At 43.9% G+C, this 19,308-nt stretch overlaps 1 protein-coding gene across 5 annotated transcripts in view; it reads left to right on the top strand.

Moving 5' to 3' along the window:
* Positions 1 to 19,308, top strand: part of SIK3 (SIK family kinase 3) — a 263,445-nt gene that overhangs the window by 217,367 nt on the left and 26,770 nt on the right. For all 5 annotated transcript variants that reach the window (XM_040258061.1, XM_040258064.1, XM_040258062.1 and 2 more), the window contains exons 7-13: positions 13,505 to 13,623; positions 14,163 to 14,273; positions 14,495 to 14,638; positions 15,064 to 15,141; positions 15,579 to 15,688; positions 17,026 to 17,179; positions 17,370 to 17,525. In XM_040258061.1, coding sequence (XP_040113995.1) covers positions 13,505 to 13,623; positions 14,163 to 14,273; positions 14,495 to 14,638; positions 15,064 to 15,141; positions 15,579 to 15,688; positions 17,026 to 17,179; positions 17,370 to 17,525 — 872 coding nt within the window. The remainder of the gene's footprint in view (positions 1 to 13,504; positions 13,624 to 14,162; positions 14,274 to 14,494; positions 14,639 to 15,063; positions 15,142 to 15,578; positions 15,689 to 17,025; positions 17,180 to 17,369; positions 17,526 to 19,308) is intronic.

Genomic DNA, 19,308 nt, shown 5'->3' with positions numbered 1-19,308 from the left:
TCATCCTGTAAATCTTTTCTCTTCACACCATCTTTCTGAGCATATTATTCATTCCCATGGCTTTCGTCATTGCAGTGATGTCCCCAGTTAACACTCGGTTAACTCTCTGGCCCAGACCTCTCCTCTGGGGTGAGGGGCTTATATATCCAATCAGTTGCTACCATCAGCTTCACTGGCATGTCTTCAGTTCACATCAGTGGAAACATTTTCAAAACTGAATTTAACTTCCTCCTTAGATTTGCTCTATTCTCTGTTCCCTGTCTTAGTGAATGGTATCACTGTCTGACCAAGACAGAAACTAGCCTTGACTCCTCACCACAGCTGCTCACTTACCAAACCCTGAACATCCAACCCTCCATTCCTATAGACACTTCTGTAGGGGCTCTTGCCTGGATTAAATAATAGCCAATTAAATGGATGCCTGACTCCAGCCTTATCCTCTAATGCAGTCTCCACACAGTTGCACAAGTAGTATTTCTAAAATATATATGTCAAAACAAACAACACACACACTTGCACACAAATCTGCTTATATCACTTTCCAGCTTAAACTTTTCAGTAGTTTATCATTTCCTCTAGGCTCATTTTCACTCCTTAACATGGCTAGAACATTGGCTTCATTTTTGACCATGACCATAGTAAAAAATACAAGTTATACTGTGGCCTAGAAAATACATATACACATACAACTGAACAAAATTTTCTTTTTTTTAAAAAAAAAAGCAAAATTCGTCTTTATGCAGTACACTCTAAAATATTTTATTCTGTTACATTAAAAATGCTGATTATTACTTACTAGATTGATCACATGAGTGCTGTTTGAAAATCAATGGCGTGGAAATGACTCTGTGACCTGGCTCCTGCCTGTCTCTTCAGCCCAAGACCCCATTCTACGTCTGGTCGCCCTAAGTTCCTTCCAGTTCCCTGAACAAGTTATGTTTTCGGGAGCAATTCCTTGCTTCTGGGATGCTTCTTCTCCCCCCACCCCATGCCACCCACTCCTGTATTCCAGAGCAAGAAGTTAGATGTGATAGAGATAAAAATCTAGATAATCTAGTCTACGATTCTTTTCTTTTCTTGTGGGACTTCCCAAACATTTCATTATAATAATTTCTTTCTTTCTGTGTCTTCCACACCAGACTGTGAGCTTAGAGAAAGTAAAGACAACATGTTTTTTTTCACAGTTGTGTCTAGCCTAGCAGAGTATCTGGCATGTGGTAGGATTTAGTAAACAGTAAGTAAATAGAATTCTGCTTAAAACCCTCCAGTGGCTTTCATTTACACTTGGAAAACCATTCCAAAAGTCATTATCATTATGGCCGACATGAGGCGCACTGTGGTGGGCCCCAGTCTTTAATCTCATTTCCTGCTCTGCTTTGCTCTAGGCCCCGAGCTCCAGTCACAGAGACGTCTTTGCTGTTTCTCACACTTGCCAAGCGCATGCATTCTTGTTTCCTCAGATAGTCGCATGGCTTCCTCACCTCACTTGAGGTTTCTGCTTAAATGTCCCCTTAGAGGGGCCTCTCCTGACTCCCTCCTCATTCCCTTTCCGTAACTCCGCCTCATGCTTTTTCGTGGTGTTCACCACCATCTGACATTGTTTACTGTGTCCCTGTCCCTCATCCCCACTGCCTCTTGACTGTAATAAGGTTTTGTTTTTGTTCACTGCTGTATTCCCTGGGCTTTGGACAGTGCATGGGTCCTGTAGGCACTCGGTAAATGTCTCTTAAATGAATGAATACATGCATGAATGCATGGGTTTCTTACTACCAAGCAATTCCAATAATAATATCAGTAACCATAACTTACATTGCTTTAGGGCTTTCAGGTTTACAAAGTGCTTCCTATGCTTGATCTAATTTGAGCTAGGTAATTGTCCTCTGGAGTTGGTACTGGCACATAGTGTTTATCATTTTGCCAATGAAGTTTGAGAAGCTGGCGTTTAAGGAAGTTTAGTTGACTTGCCTGAAGACACACAGGTGATAAATGACTAAGTCAGTTCTCAAACTCAGTGTTTGTTCTACTGCACCACACTGTTAGAAAGAAAGGGCGAGATAAACAAACCGCTTCCTCTGCTTTTCCAGTGTCCACAGTGTTTCCTGTGAGCAGCTTGGGTCCACTCTCCCCTCCACCCCCACGGCGTGGCAGAAGATTTTCACTCCAGTCTTAGCAGACGTGGCTTCAGACAGCGGATGCTGGTGCATAGCTAACCATACTGTCAGCCACGTAGTCTGTTAGTGCTTAGAAATAAATTGCACAACATCTTCACTACTTAGAAAGAACTAATATTTATAGCATGGTATAAGTTAGCAGGAAAGTTTAAAGACTTAGAGAATACCAACATAATTATCCTAGACGTGATCAGTCTTGAATCCTGGACAAGTAATTCCCTAAATAGGAATAACATTTTTTGGTAAGATTAAGTACGGAAAGGAACAAGAACCTCGTCTAGGAAATGAGTGGACAGTTGCCGTGCTACCAGCGTATTCTCTCTGCCCTCAGGGACAGCCGTGTGCTTGGCCTTGCCCACCATCACAGGCCCAAACCCCGGGCCCCTCAAAGACTTCTGTCAGGATAAGCCATGGGAGAAAAGGAGTACGTCAGATGGTTTTGTCTTTGCTCAGCTTAGATGTCCTTCAGGTACCAAAAAGGTTCAAGTTCATGTAAAGGAAACCTAGAGTCTGTCCCTGAGTCCTTCTTCTGCTTACACCTCTAGTTTCTGGACATAATTGTACCTCATTAGACCCAAAGGGAATTCTTTACCTGGAGGCTGGAGCCAGTCACTTTGCAGCCTGTCGGGGCTGCTGTTACTGTGCTACGGAAGATGATGTAGTTGGAGGCGTCCTAAAGAACAAGGCCCTTTTTTTCCCCCTCAGGCTATTGTCATAGACCTGAACTGAGTTTATCCCTTTTTCTGCCAAAAGGGTATAGAAACTCCAGCTGAACCAGTGTCGTTTTTTTTAAATGGGCTCTTGGGTAGCAGCAGAGTGGGGAAGGCCCCGTCGTCTAGCTTCTTCTAGCCAAATTGAATTCCAGAATATGTACAGCTGTGTGGGAGGCCATACTATACAAATGGATATAGTTAGTTCAAGAATTCTAAGCATCTCTTTATTGTCAGTAATGTGTGGAATGAAGTACCCTTGCAGTTAGTGGATATTTCTGGGCCTGGTCTTGTTTGTTTGATACAAACTTCCCTTCATGGGCATCTCGAGATACACTGAAGACATGCTTTCAATTTGGAATGACAGGGGTATAAATTTACAAGGATTTCTTTGGGACGGATCAATTTCATACCACTTAGTTCAGTAACTGTGTGTCTGTCTTCCTCTCCTCGCCCCTAGAATGCAGACTCTTTTTTATCAGAACTGTGTTTCACAGGTGCAGCAGTGTCCTCCATAAAATGTAAAGGTGACTGGCATGGTGTAAACATTCAATAAGGTTTTCTTTAATGAAAAATTGAATCATCACCACTTACCTGTGGAATCTTCTGTCAGACTCTTGTATTTTATTGTTATTAATAAAGTGATAGGTAACTCACTGATGATCTGAATTATTAACTGGCTTTATGTACTTTTGTTATATAGGTTATTATATAAATGACCAGGTCGGGTGATTTCTAGTTCAAAAAGGGTTTGATCTGCAATTGAGTTGGCTTTCAATGTCTTAAGTAAAATATGTTTGATCTAGACTGGTGTTTTTGGGTTAAGCTTCTTGGAGCATTCCAAAGACCAGTTAGGTATTGATGAAACCCTGAGCCTAAATTATAGAAGTTGAAACTTGCTGTTTGTTTTGAGTCTCTGCAGAAGGTGAGACCTGACCTGGCCACGTGTGTTCGCAAATTTTTTCTCTGACTTCCACTCCCACTGAGGGAAGCCAGCAATGTAAATATTTTCAGCATCAAGCTCAATCACTACCAGTATATTTTTAAAAACCATGAGAGGCCTACTTATTAAAGCCTGGTTTGTCTTATTCACCAGTTACACCACCTATTAGCAAATATAGTAAGATCAGTCATTTATTTAGCTGAAGGAAAATTAATTTGCAGTGGAATAAACTGCACTGACGGCAAGTATGTAGAGATCTCTTGTGGACAATATTTTTGAGTCCGTATTGATTAAACGTCATTTGTGACTTAATTAATTGTAATACTGCATAAGCATTTTATCATTCAGAATGCAAGACCCAGGCTTACATAATGCTTCTGAAGGAGGCTACTGTGCAGCTACTGCCAAAAAGCTTCCACTTAGATGCAAACAGCTTGGCCCTGATGGGCTTACTCATCAAGAACCACACAACATCTTGCTTGGCTAAAAGCACTTTGTTTAGAGGGAGTGGGACAGGAGATTAAAGTAACTCGCCCATCAGTCTCTGTATACTCAAGGACTCAGAGTCCTCAGAGCAGTTCTTCCATGCCTTTTTCAGGAACACTCTGCTACTCAGCGGGGGCTTCCCCAGTGGCTCAGAGGTAAAGAATCCACTTGCAAGGCAAGAGGTGAAGGAGACATGGTTTGATCCCTGGGTCTGGAAGATTCCCTGGAGGAGGAAATGGCAGCCCACTCCAGTATTCTTGCCTGTGATTGCACCTAAGACAATAGAAAACCAGGAGGTACATATGGGTGCTGCCTGGTTTATTATCCTTTTCAGACACCCTGTCTCCTCTCTTCAGCATCCCAATACAGGAAAATAGAGTCAGGGAAGATGTCCTAGATGGATAATAGCTAACAGCCAGCCATTGAACACTTTCTCAGTACTAGACACTGTTGCATTAGCCTATTGATATCTCATGTTTAAAACAGCCCTGTGAGGTAGGCCCCCACTGTCACCTGACAGGCGAGACAGCCAAGGCATGGTAAGGTTAAGTAACACCCCTGGAACCACCCAGCCAGGCAGGGGCAGAGCTGTTTGAGCCCTTGCAAGCTAGCTTCAAAGCTACCCAGGTGTCTTTGATTGTATTTTAATTCTCAATGAGTACATTTCTGACGAGTGATTCCAGGTATCAAGAGAGTTCTGGAATGGATATCTTTGCCCATCTGAATTACTTACAGGGGGAAAAAAAGTTTTAGTATCAAGTACTGTGTATTGGATTCTGTGTAAGTGAGCCAGAATTTTCTTCCACTATAATGCTTGCTATTAGGACTTAAAATATATTTGAATAGTAAGATAGTATAAATGACAAATTTTTATTTTAAAGATGTGACCTGCACATTGGACAGCCTCTAGTGTAAACAGTGGAACGTGCTGGGATCTTTTCAAGGTCAGGGCTACAGGTAAATGTAAGCCTCCCCCAGCCCTTAAGCCAGAGACTCCTAATTTCTAAATCTTAATTCTGGCAACATCTCAGCCACCTAGAAGAACAGTTGAAAATAAGGAAAGATCAAGAAATAGGTGTTATTTTTCTAACAAATGGAGATCTTTGGGTCGAATACTTGTTTTCTCCTCAGTCTGCCTCGGGTTGATAAACTTTGTTAAACTCAAAGAGAAAGCCTCGCAGCCTGATTGCCAACAGAAGCTTTCCTCATCTGCACCCACCAGTGTTTGCTAAATTGTGCAAGTCATCTCCCTTTGACTCTGTTCAGCCACAGAAAGGGTATCAGAGAATATAGATGTAAGGAACTTTCCTTCTGTTCCAGAACATTGCAATAATTTGCAGAAACCAGCGTTTTGGGGTAGAATTTGTATTTCAATGACTCTCCACTTCCTTGTCTGATCTCTTGCTGTTGGGCTATCCTTGTAGGAATTTTACTGAATTCTCTGGTACTGGGACTCACACTTCTCTTTCCCCAAAAGAACTAAAAACATTCGGTTTCAAAACAGGACATTTTTTTCCTCAGTGTCACTTCTCTTAGAGGAGTTGATCTCAATGCTTGTTTATTATGAGTAAACTGTTTTACAACAGCCAACGTTATTATAAAGTAAGTTCCATTAGAGTTAATTCCAAGATTATGTAGTTTCTTTCGTTGTTTAAAACTGTGGTATTGACTATTACTTTAAATAAAGTTAGAAATGTTTATGTATTTCTCTTGTGATAGTAAAGTATCAGATTTTAATTTTTCTAATACCTACAGCACCATTGTTCTAGCACTGTCCAATATAACAAAATTTCATTGTAATAACAGAAAAACCCCTGTATTTTGTATGATTATACTTAATATTCATGCAGTGCATAAATGCATCTATAGGATAGCATATTCACTGTGATATATGTTCTTTATACATACAAGTGCCTTACTGCAAGATCATTGGTCTACATTGTTCAGATTTTAAAATAGTCACTTCATAAGATAGCTTTGAGCTTAGCTGACAATGACGGTGTTTCCTTCTCTGTGTGTTAGTCACTCAGTCGTGTCCGACTCTTTGTGACCCTGTGGACTACAGCCTGCCAAGCTCCTCTGTCCATGGGATCATCCATCCAAGAACACTGGAGTGGGTTGCCATTTCCCAACCCTGGGTTCAAACCTGAGTCTCCTTCATTTCAGGAGGATTATTTACCATCTGAACTACCAGACGTGGCAAGGGTTTCCCTGGGCATGTTAAAAAAAGTTATTTCTAGGACTCAGTCCACTAGCAGAGTGAGGATTCCTAACTCTGGCCAGCTTCATACCAAAAAAAATGTATCTTGGCACAAATACTTATGACTTTTTTTTTTTAATTTTAAGCCTTAATTTATTAATTCAGTATTTAACTCTTATCACAGCCATGTTGCTCCATACAGAATTTGTCATTGTGGGTCAGTCATCAGTCTTGTTCTGTTTGTTATAATAATATCAGTTCTCTCCCACACTGGTACTTGAACTGGCCAAAGTGAATGGATAATAGAATCAAGCTGTATATCACGTTGTATTCTTGTTCTGAAAAGCATCAGAAATTAGTACCATTTAACTTTAAAAAAAATAAAGTTAAGTCATTTTCATGGGAACAGACATTTTAGCTAGTTTACTTTTGTTTCTTTTTTGGATTTTTGAGATTTGAGAAAAATAGAGCCTTCTTTGAAATTTGAATTGCTCTGGGGGATTAAACATTATTAAGAAATTGGTTAAAATTATTGAAAACAAAGAGCTCTCGGGCTAAATGTTTTGGCATTACCTTTGAACACACCTAGTATTGACTAATCTTCCCAGGTGGCTCAATGGGTAAAGAATCTGCCTGCCAGTGCAGGAGACCAGAGAGACATGGGTTTGATCCCTGAGTCAGGAAGATCCCCTGGAGGAGGAAATGGCAACTCACTCCAGTATTTTTGCCAGAAAAATCCCATGGACAGAGGAGTCTGGTGGGCTGCATGCAGTCCATGGAGTCGCTGAAGAGTCATACATGACTGCACACACAGCAGATGAGTCTCGCGTTGACTGGAAAGAGGGTGAGAAACCACAGCATACCCTCTTCCAAGCACCTGTACGAAACATGAACTTCCTGGGTAACTGCTTCTTGCTCGCATTCTCCCCGCGCCTCCTGGCACACAGATGTCTTCTGTTCCCCCAGCTCCAAGCAGTTTTATGTGGTCAGAAAGAATCTATGACTCAGTTCCTCTCAGACCACTCCTCTGCCCACAGAGCTGAAAATGATTGCTTTGTCATATCCCATTCTTTGGCAGCACATGAAGGGCTTAGGGACAGTTGGCATTTCCTGCATCAGAGAACCAGCCTAAAGATTCTAAGGGCCGGTTCCCTGAAGTTTTGCCTGCCCCTTCTGCCTGTTTCTGATTCCTTGATTGGGGAAGCCTGTAGTTGACAGCCTTCCATCCCCACCCCCATCACCATGTGACAGCCAGGGCACGTCAACCAAGCTTGCTCTTCTGCAGTGCATCTCAGCCTCACCACCATCCCTGCCTTCTCAGTTCACCCTAATGCAACTTGCTATTTGTCATGACACTGTCTGCCAGCTAGTTCATAGCCTTCTGAATTTATTACCTGGCTTGCTTTCTTTGGACTTGGCTTATAGGTGACTCTGTTGTGATGGAACCTGTGGAGAGTACATGGCATTTGATTTATTGGAGGAAGAATGAAATTGATTTGGTATGTTTTTATAAAGATATGCTGGCTGCTACCTAAAATATCAGCAGTTAATTTAGGTACTATATGGGTTAAAAGCTCTGGCTTTGGCATGAGACTGGCCAGAATTTGTATCCTAGTTTTGCCTCTTATTAGCTGGTTAAGTTTCTTAATTTACCTGATTTTTCATTTCTCTATTTGTATAATAGATATAGTACTAACAAGGACTAGTGTGTAAATTAGATGCTTAAGCTAACTTCAAGGGTTCATTTGTTTTAATTAGCACTCTGCCTACCTCTTATATGGTGCACAAGAAATGTTAGTAATTATTACTAAATAATATTTTTAAAAGAGTTTCTCTATTACTCTTCCATTCCCTCCTTCCTTATGTTGTTTTTCACTCTTCTCTCTCACTTCATTCTCTTAAGAGGGTAAAGACATATTATTAATACTCTAAGACACATCCACAGGGTTTATGGAGAAGATCTGATCTGCCAAGAGCTGTTTGGGTTTGTTGTATCATAACCTAGATGCTATGGCTGTATGACATACAACTGCCTCCTCACATGGTAATCTGATTTACACATTACTCTGGGCAGCCTCAGAAACAATTGGTAAATAAGCACCCTCTGTGTGAATGAGACAGTGGACTCCAAAGCTTACAAGGGGAGGCCTTGGAAATCATCTGATCCAGGCTTTTGCCCCCAAACAGTGCCACATTTTAATGTTCTGTAAAATGACAGTTGGCTGGTTTTTCCAGCTTGAAGCACAGAGAATGCCTGTTCTGCTGTGGGTTCTTGCAGTCCGATCATTAACGTTGTTAGGAGGAATTGTAGCAGTTGCCTTGTCCAGAGCTTCTTTCGTCTGGCATCGCTGAGAACTGATCTCATCCCATGTGCTGTGCAGGTCCTGGTGATGCAGAGCTCAGGGACCCCCAGTCTTCCTCACATCAATACTGGGGACCCTTTCTAATGACATCACAGACACCAGCCTCTGACTAGGCATTTCTAATCAAAAACAAAGAAGACCTCTGAGCCTGTTATGGAAATAGAACAGGAGTCTGCTGAAAGGATTCATTTTCTTAAGAGCAGTGGAGCTTCTGCCTTGAGTATTGACAGCTTAGAAGCCAATGAGATGGTAGTTTCTGAGCTCAATCCTAGTGTTCTCAGATTGGGATTGGATATACTAGAAGAGCAAGAGGAAAAAGCAATTTTTTTGCCAGGCTTGAGAAAGGCTTAACATCGCCCGTTAATTATTCAAAGATTAAATAGGAGTTGGATCCTAATGACTCCATACATTTTAAAACTTTACATAGGTAATGTAAATACAATATAAACTAATCATTAAATGGAAATTTTCTAGTGACAATAAAGATACCATTTCACAGGTCAAATTGTTCTCATTTCATAGTTACATGGCTTTTTCGAGTTGAAGGGGACCAAAGAGTTTATCCTATCCAGTTGCTTCTGGCCTTAATTTTTAAAGTGAAACCTTACTCAGAATACAAATGTATAAAAGGAGTAAAGTCAGCTGTGCTCCAGGTGTGGCCTTGCCGACTTGACTGCCCCCCACTAACTCGCCTCACTTTCCCTAAGGGGCCCCTCCTTAAATCCCTAGGACCTTAATCTAGTACTTTGGATCAGTTCTAATAATTGGAAAGATTTTTCCTGCATTCAAATTGTTACTTCCAATTATTCCAGATTCAGGGCCCTGGAGCAGCACAGTATAAACACACTGTCTTCTGTGTGCCCTTCAGATGCTGATGAGCGCTCCGTGTGCCCTTCCTGCCTGCACCTTCTCTTCTCCCCGAAAAATCAGCCTCGTGGCTGTTAACCTTCAGCGGCATGTTTTCAAAGTTTTAATCAGGAACTTTTCTCTTACGTGATTCTATTAATATTTCTTCTTCTGTCTTGGAAATAGAGACAGAGCTTCTACTAAGTATCTCGGGTGAATTTCAAGTTGGTTTTAAACTCCCCCTTCTTCATCCTTTATTTTTTTCTCCCCTTCAGACAATACTTTCAGCCTCTTAGAGAAAGCTGTTTATCCTCAAGGTCAAAAAAGGAAAAAGATGTTAAAGACCCGGCCTCAGAAGGAATTACAACTTGAGGAAGTGGTCTGAACTGAATTCCCATTTCAGGACCCTGCCCATACAGGAGCCTGCTCTCCACAAAGCCATCCAAATGCCTGTCGGCACCATGGGGCGGGTCCTGAGCCGGCGCCCTCTAGTCCCCTCTCTGGTGGCGCTGGGTTTCCCCGGGGGCAGGTGAGAGCAGCTCTGAAGCAGCCCCTCTGGCCTAGGCAGAGCCGCCTGCACTGCTGTGGTGCTTCCACTCCGTTCAGTAGCAAAGGCTGCCCTTTGAGGAGGAACAAGCGATGGGGCCGTTTCTGACATTAAAATACAGTTTTCTCTGGCATCTGGGCATGTTGGTGTTTGTCTTCTTTGATCTGGGGCCCCGTTTTCTTTCCATTCACTTTAATGGACTGTCCAGTGGTTGGTTGTGTTATTGGGTCTGAGAGCATTTATTCCCTTTGCTTTCACCCTCTTTCCATGTTTCATGTAGAATGGTGCCTTAATAGTTTGAACATCCTTTCCTGAGCTGTATGGGATGCTTAAGGAGCATGAGTTGGTTACAGTGCCCTGGCTTTCCGCATTCTGTCGTATTCTGCCGTCTGTGCGGCATGTGGAGGGTGTGAGGTTTCTGCTCCTTCGGCTGCTGGACAGCATGTCAGGAGCACAGATGTGACCTTGTGTCCTTCAGCTGTTGCCACTGCAGCAAGATGTCCGCAGGCCCCTCAGCCTGGGACCTGTGGACGCCTAGGGAATCTGTGACACAGGGTCTGTGGCCTCCTTGCATGGACTAAAAGGTTGATGTAAAAGTTTGTGTACAAATTCTTGTTTGCATTTTTCTGGAGATTTCAAGGCATCTGAAACCAACTAATAGTTAAGGATGGCTGAAAAGAGATTTCAAGATCCTGAAACTGAACCAGATACATCTTCCACTCAGGACTTATTACAGTGGTGTTAAATTTTGTTTGTTTTTAAGAAAATACCTTTAAAATTCTGTTTTAAAGCAAGCCTATAACTGAACATCATTCAGCATTGGTCATCTGATTCAGGACTAATGCACTAGATACTATATGAAAACCAAAAGAAAACAGAACAGTTAGAGTGCCATCTAGTGGTCTGAATGATACTTTCATAGCTTTGGAATCAGGCCCAGGCCTTCTCTGTACACCCGGGTCTTTAGTTTTAGCAGCTTTCTAAATCAAGAACATTTTTTTCCTCTCAGGTAATTGCAGACCATAAAGGTATGTGGTGATGATACTTGTCTTCCACACAGATGCTGCAGTTGTGGATTCTAGCCTTGCTTACTCTGCAGACATAATTTTCATAAAAGCTTAATGCTGTAGATGGCATGTATTTTATAGGAATATAGGAACTACAGACTTTGAGAGCCATACTGCATTTGATTATACTTTTAATCATAAAGCTGGAACAAATTGATGACGGCCATAAAATCATTTTGATATAGAGGCTTTGTTTTTTTTTTTAATTGAGTAATTTGTCTTAATTACTCTTTGTATTCCTTTCATGATGGTGACATAGAATGATGTTTGCCAAATGGTGCAGAAGTTGTGAGGTTTCAGAGTTGAATTTATTCAGGGAAAATACATCAGACGATTTGTATCCACATGAAAATATGCTAAGAGCATAGTTCTCAAGTCCTTACTCTGCTGTAACGTAGCAATGGTTGATCATGTTGTTTATTCTTTTATAAATGAGGCTGATAACAGTATCTAATATAGGGTTGTTGTTAAGATTAAATGAAATAAAGTTGGTAAGCACAGTGCCTTGTATATAAAGTCTTTTCATTTATTAAAGTCTCTTTAATATTGATGTTGTTACTATCACTGGCCAGTTTTTGTTTTGTTTTGTTTTCAGGACAGCTGTAGTAAAATGGAAACAGACAATCTTGTATCTTATGGAGAATTTTATAGTTTTTAAAAGCATTTGCTCACATACAGTCTTGTTTGATTAGTTTCAATAAATGTTTACTTATTCACATATATTCAGGAGCTATTTATTCAACTCCTATTAGGTATAATCATCATCTTTGGCATTGCAGGTTTGATACTGAAAACAGCAATAAAAAAGGCCTCGTGGGGTGGGGGGTTAGACAATAAGCAGTAAATAAATAAGGTGATTTCACAAAGAAGTCATTAGTGTGAAGGAAATTAGTGTGATGTCATAGGGCACAACTGGACGCCTCCTTGAGGTTGATGAGGTGGCCAGGAGAGATCTTTCTGAGAAAGTTGGCATTTAAGTTCCTTCCTGAATGACAAGGAGCCAGCCACGTGAGGGCTGGGAAGCAGCCGTCCTGACTGAGGGACACAGTGAGTGTAAATGGCGTTGGTGGGAACGTGATAAGTACATGCACAGACTAGAAAGAAGGCCTGTGCTGCTGGACCTCAGGGAGCCGAGGGCGCCTGGCCAGAGGTGAGACCAGAGGACTCCAGACTTTGTTCTGCGGGTTCTGGGTGAGGTGGGGTGTGATTCAGAGCACCAGCCACAGAGGCTGTCTGGTTTGAAATCTAACCTATTGAGTGGTCTTCAACAAGTTTTTTGACTTCTCTGTGCCTAATTTTAACGTCTCCAAAGTGGGAATGATGATCGTTTCTTTCTCCTAAGATTACTGTGAGGATTAAATGAGATCAAAATATGTGTGAAGTATTCAGCAGAGTGTCTGCATACTGCTGTTTTATCATCATCAGTATCTAGGTTCAGTTTCATCACACATGCTACCCCCACGTCATCATCAGTACCCTCAAGTTACAGATGAGAACACTTAGAAACAAAGGGTGGTTTGAAATCAGAATGTAGGCATCTTGATTTCCGAGCCATCATTCTTTTTGCATTGTATCCTGCGACATGAGCTCGACACCTCTCTGGTCTGAATCTCTGTAGCTCAGAGCTCAGTTGTATGTCCCTGCGAACATGAGAAAATTATCAGTAAGGGCTCGGGTGTGTGGTAGGGAGGCTCCATGCCTGTCTTCTCCCCACACCTGGGACCCTGCCCTGAAAGCGTCAGTGTGCACATCAGAATGCAGAGAGGAGGAAGGCGCTGACTGTGTTTTGGGGACCTTGTAAGGCACTGAATATCTTCAGACACTGAAACTCTTCCTTAATTGCAGCAAATGGGGCCCTACAAAATATAAGTAAATGAAATCCAGGGATTATCCCCAGATTTTTTTCTAATCCGACTTTTAGTGAAGGTGTTAACCAGGACCCCACTCCCTCCACTCCCAGCCCAGAGTTGAATTTCCCTCTCCTCCACCTCTTCCTGCCTTTGCCTGGTTCCTTCTGGAGTAAGCCATGGCAGAGGTAAGGATCACGAAGTGAGAGAAACAAATGAGAAGCCAGGAGCTAGGAAATCCACCTGCCCGCCCTGCCCCTGTTCCTCGGCCCCCCGCAGTGCCTCCCCCAACGGCACTGATGGCCGGCTCCGTGTCTCTTGCAGAATGTGAGCACCTGATCCGCCACATGCTGGTGTTGGACCCCAACAAGCGCCTCTCCATGGAGCAGATCTGCAAGCACAAGTGGATGAAGCTAGGGGATGCGGATCCCAACTTCGATAGGGTGAGCCGGCCTCCACTCGCCCCCCGGGAACACCTCTTCGGGATGCTGCAGGCTCTTTTGCATAAGATTGTAACCAGGCCAGGACCTAGAAGGGCAGGCCTGGATGCAAGCTGTTGTGTAATCCTGAAGCAAGTGAAGCCAGCAAGAAGGAAGCTTAACCGGCTGAGCTGTTGCAGAATAGTGATACCAGTTCCTGACCACACATCCGGATCCCTTCCCGGGTCTTGGGACAATACAGCCTCTTCCCACGGGATTGCTCACCTACTCTTATCTCTCACTGTGCACAGTCCAACAGATTCCATAGCGTTCCTTTATTTAAATCACCATAGCCATCCCAGGTACCCCAGGAGCTCAGGAAAATAGTGGCCTAGCCATCTTATCTGCTCCTAGCTGAGTACCCAGGGCTTTCTTGCTTAGGCTTCATCTAAGGCCAGAAATATCACAAGCTAGGGAGCATGGAACAGCTTGTTCATTATATATGATCTGCCATCTTGACGTAGTTAATTGGGAGTTTGATAGCTTGCCTTTTTTTGTTACAGTTAATAGCCGAATGCCAGCAGCTGAAGGAAGAAAGGCAGATGGACCCTCTGAATGAGGATGTCCTCTTAGCCATGGAAGACATGGGACTGGACAGAGAGCGGACCCTGCAGGTACCTAAGTGAGCAGAGGCCGGGCTGGGGGCTGTGTTCCCTCTGCCCTGTCTTCCCCATGTATCCTTCTTCCTGGGAACTTGGATCGTTTCGTTTTCCTCCCATTCTTCCTCTGCCCCTTGAAGGCGCTTTACTCTTCTACTATTACTTTTAAAAGAGTTTTGGTCATTGACATGCTGTTTCACCAGGGTTTTTTGCTCTTTCCCCTTTTCTCTCGGTAGTCGTTAAGATCAGATGCCTATGATCACTATAGTGCAATCTACAGCCTGCTGTGTGACCGGCATAAGAGACATAAAACCCTGCGTGTTGGAGTACCTCCTGGCATGCCCCGAACCATGGCCTTCCAGGCGCCAGTCAACCTCCAGGTGGGTGATAACTCCAGCGACCAGATTCAGCACTAGTAACGTGGAGAGGGGTGGTGGTTATCCATCGCTCTCTAACGCCAAATCATGAAAGTTCCTGCTCTTCCTTACCCGTCACCTCCCAGCTGCCATCTCTTCCTTTCTCAGAGGCCAAGCAAAGAACTCAGCCTTTCTTTGACAGAGTGGGTGGAAGAATATTCCAGCACTTGGAAGGGACACCAATAGTTGAATTTTTTTTTTAAAAAGAAACCGTAAATCATTGCAAGAAACTGTCTTCACTAAAGAATACTTCCTTGTAGCTTCTAAGAGCAGAGGAACCAAAAACTCAGAAGTAGAAACCTAGACTTTAGCCATCAAGAATGTTTTGAAAGCCTCTGTGATTTCCCTCTGGTGCTGAAAAGCCTGTATGTGTGTGTGCTGCTTTCCAGGCGGAGCAGGCTGGTACCGCTATGAACATCAGCGTCCCCCAGGTGCAGCTCATCAACCCAGAGAATCAAATCGTGGAGGCAAGTAGCAGCCCCTGGTGGCTGTCAGCTGAACCTGCTTTCTTTCCCATAGCCTCGTTGCCTTTCCTTACTACTTCTTCTATATATTTTCTTATTTATTCATTTCCCCGTTTATTTTTGGCCATGCTGGGTCTTCGTTGCCTCTCGGGCTTTCTCTGGTTGCGGCAGTGCTCTTCACGGCGGTGGGCGGGCTTCTGGTTGTGGTGGCTTCTTCTGTTGCGGAGCCCGGGCTCTAGAGTGCGAGCTCGGGAGTTGCGGCACACAGGGCTCAGTTGCCCCGCAGCATGTGAGATCTTCCTGGACCAGGGATCTAACCCGTGTCCCCTACACCGGCAGGCAGAGTCTTAGCCATTGGACCACCTGGGAAGTACCCTTTCCTTCCTTCTTGTTGCTCACTCCCTCTTGTTTCTGATTTGTTTGTGCTTCCCTCACCTCAGCCGGACGGGGCGGTGAACGTGGACAGTGACGAGGGTGAAGAGCCTTCCCCTGAAGCGCTGGTCCGCTATCTGTCCATGAGGAGGCACACAGTGGGCGTGGCCGACCCCCGGTGAGTGTCTGGCAGAAAATTCCCATCTGACTTTGAGTTCCTCCTGTGGCACATTTTCCCTACTTCTTTGTATCTCCCAGGTGAGATCTGATACAGTGGCCAAAACGTGTGGTTAATCTCTTCAGGCTCCCTGGTAGATCAGACTTGATTGGACTTGAGGATCACAGAGCTGTCACTAGTGGAGGGTGGGCTGAAAGCCGCCATCGAGCCAGGCGATGACAGTACTTTGGTGAAGAGCATAGCAAAGACTGAGGTCTTTTGATCTAAGCCACATAAAAGTACCCCTGAAAATGCATCTGTGTTTGACAGCTTTTAGAGATATTTTTTGCCATATATTTTAATGGAAGACTCATCTAAGAAGTGAGGACAAACAGCAGGATAGAATTTATAGATGTAAAAAAATTAAATTCAGTGAAAAAAATTATGTGAACAAAAGTCCAAAAATATGCCGAGTAAGTACCGGTTTTCCAAAGTGTTTTCCCAAAACAGCCCTTCGTTGTGTCCCCTGCTTGCCTGCACACTGGAGAAATGGACTGAAGGCCAGCTCTCTTGGTTTTTGTTCAACACTTGAAGATTCTCACCATTAAAAATAGCCATGCCACTTTTCTGGCTATTTCTTCTCCTGCGTAGGGAAGAGAAGGTTGTGGCAAGAGTCCTCTTGAGAGTTCAGCTCGGAGCAAAGCTGGTTTCTTTTTTCTTTGAGTCATTTCCAAAAGAGCCTCCCCTGCTTACTGGTATGCTTGCTTCGCCTTCTCAGCCTACAATGAAACAGGCAATCGGGGAGCATTCTGGCCCCGAAGACAATGTCAGCTTCAGAGGGTGGGGCCCCGTGTCACCCTGTTAGTGGAAAGAGCTCTTATTGTAAAGTGTGCCATAAACCCCTCTGTCGGGGCTCCACAGCCCTGCCCATCCACGGCTTATCTGCCCATCAGCCCTGATGGCGCTGACAGCATTCTTTCCCCAGTGAATCAGCTGCTACTTTGGGGCAGCCATTGTTTGAGTGGATGGCCCGTGTCCTCCCTTACTTGCTGTTCACCTCCAGGCCTCGGAGACCTGAACTGGACGGGGGCCAGTGTTTCCTGTTGGCGCAGAGCTGTTGGTTTTACATGAGTGGTCAGTGCAGAATGGTGATCCCCAGCCACAGATAGTGAAATGGCAGAGAGCCAGATTCCACACACCTGGCTCCACACACTTCCGCTCGCTCTGAGACCTTGGAGAGAAATACACATGTAGGAGGAAGGTAGAAAGATAAACTAAACCATGCGGAATTTGGCAGTGTCCTCAGGTTGTGAGGGAGAATTGTAACCAGACTTCTCCATCGTCCTATTTCCCGTCAGCACGGAGGTCATGGAAGATCTGCAGAAGCTGCTGCCTGGCTTTCCTGGAGTCAACCCGCAGGCTCCCTTCCTGCAGGTGGCCCCGAACATGAACTTCATGCACAACCTGTTGCCCATGCAAAATCTGCAGCCAACCGGGCAGCTGGAATACAAGGTACCCAGACCTGGGAGAGGGCTTGCCCCCAGAGAGCTCATTTGAGCTGCCTTTGAGAAACGCAGAGACCGTCCCCAGGATTTCAGGGTGTCCTTAGACGGATGCTTTCTCTCGCCTAGACTGGAGTACTGCTGTCTTCTCTCCTTTCTCCCCACCTCACCAAACCATCCCTCCCCTTCTCCTCCTGCAGGAGCAGTCCCTGTTACAGCCGCCCACCCTGCAGCTGCTGAACGGAATGGGGCCCCTTGGCCGGAGGGCATCAGATGGAGGTGCCAACATCCAGCTCCATGCCCAGCAGCTGCTGAAGCGCCCACGGGGACCCTCCCCTCTTGTCACCATGACACCAGTGAGTGGCAGCATGAAGCCCTGCTTGCTTTCTTAGAGGCTTTTGGTAAAGAGGTTTTGGAACTCAGGGTCTCCAACCTAAACGTCTGAATTTCTTCTTTCCCTCAACATGCAATGCTCAGTGTCATTTCCAATTTTTTCAGGCTAGTAGAATTTTCCAGACTTAATTTTTGGTTAGCTTCTTCACTTAACCAAATAATTTGCATACTGCATCCTGCTTCTGGAGGGACTCATCTTTGGGGAGCCTCTTGTAGATACTCAAGTAAAGGGCGGCTGCAACCCTGCCCACTTCAAGTCAGGGAGTCATAGTCTCAGGCCTGGCCTTGCTGCAGATCACATTTCCGTGCCAGAGGGCAGTGGAAGCTAACAATTTTCTCTGGACTTAATTGCTTTTTAGACTGGTTCCCAGATTTACCTTCTCACCAACTCTTCCTCCTTTGATTAACATACCTCACACTTTTGGTGCCAGCTGGATTCCTTGATGATTTGGCTTCTAAGCTGACAGTTGGCATCTCTCAATCACATGTTTTTTAATATGATGATCACAAAGATTCCTTTCTTCCCCTGGTTTCTGTTTATTTCTGATTATTTTCCTGCCATAGATAGATTCATTCCTTCATTCATTTACTCATCCATTAAGTCTCATGCTACATTAAGCTTGAGTGCTAATTGTATCCACAGCCCTCACTGGGTATTTCAGGGCAGTGCTGCTTAAGGTGTCTCTTTAGTTTGAGGACCTTGTTTTCCCTATTATCAGAAAAATTAAAACTTTAAAACATATGAACTACAAGGCTAAATTTTCTTTGGTGCAATAGAAAAAATTACTCTGTTAAGTTGCTATAAAGGTTTATAAATATTATTCTCTGTTACTTTACCTACCTTATCTTAGATCAGTAATGAAACAGTTTGTAGACTGACACAGGTCCACTGTGCCAGTAACATGGCTGTTGAGAAAAGGGAAGAATTCATATTTACAGTTTCTGGCCTCATTGAGCTTATACTATAATAGGAAGATGCGACCCACATATGTGGAGTGTTGGAGTAACAGTAATAGACCAGTGTGATGAAGTGCTGGAGTGAAGACCGTGGGCCTGTAGGTGGCAGAGGCACTTAGGGAAAGGCCAGGTCAGTGTAGATTTGGACGGGTCCAGAACAGCTTGATGGGAGGTGCAGTGCCTTTGTCCACTGGAACTGTTTTTGCCAAGGTCACTAACAAACTTCCGGTGGACATTTTTCATCTTTATCTTTTTGGACTTTACTGCTGACCATTTTTCTCCTTGAAAAATGGTCTTTTACCCTATTCTTTTGTGTTTTTCTCCTAGCTCCCCTTTTCAGGTTCCCTTTCTTCTTTTTCCTAGAAACCCAAAAGTTCTGTCTGAGGTCCTGTTTCCATTTCATTTTACAGACTTTCTCTGAGTGATCCTCTCCACTTCCCTATTTCTGTCACTGAGAGATTCTCTGGCCCACAATGCTTTTCTGAGCCCTGCACTCCTATCTATATGATTACCAACTGCCCAGATCTAGTGGGTTACTTGGCAAGTCCTCACCATTTTATTTCAGCATGTCCTCAGATGAACACGTCCTGATGCTGTGAAACCTGTGTCTCCCTCTGGGTGACAGGGAATGGCACCATCACTCCCCTGGTTAGACAAGCTAGGAAATTGGGTTTTCTCTTTAATTCTTCCCTGTCCCTTACTCCCCACATCAAAGCAGTTATGCCATGCTTGTAAAGTAAGTGTTTATCTTCTGTCCCATCTCCACTGCATTTTTCCCCACTCAAGCTA

This window comes from Oryx dammah, unplaced genomic scaffold, assembly GCF_014754425.2.
Source record: "Oryx dammah isolate SB20612 unplaced genomic scaffold, SCBI_Odam_1.1 HiC_scaffold_17, whole genome shotgun sequence".
Taxonomy (NCBI): domain Eukaryota; kingdom Metazoa; phylum Chordata; class Mammalia; order Artiodactyla; family Bovidae; genus Oryx; species Oryx dammah.
The sequence above is the reverse complement of the archived record's forward strand: the minus strand, read 5'-3'. Positions and strand labels throughout refer to the sequence as shown.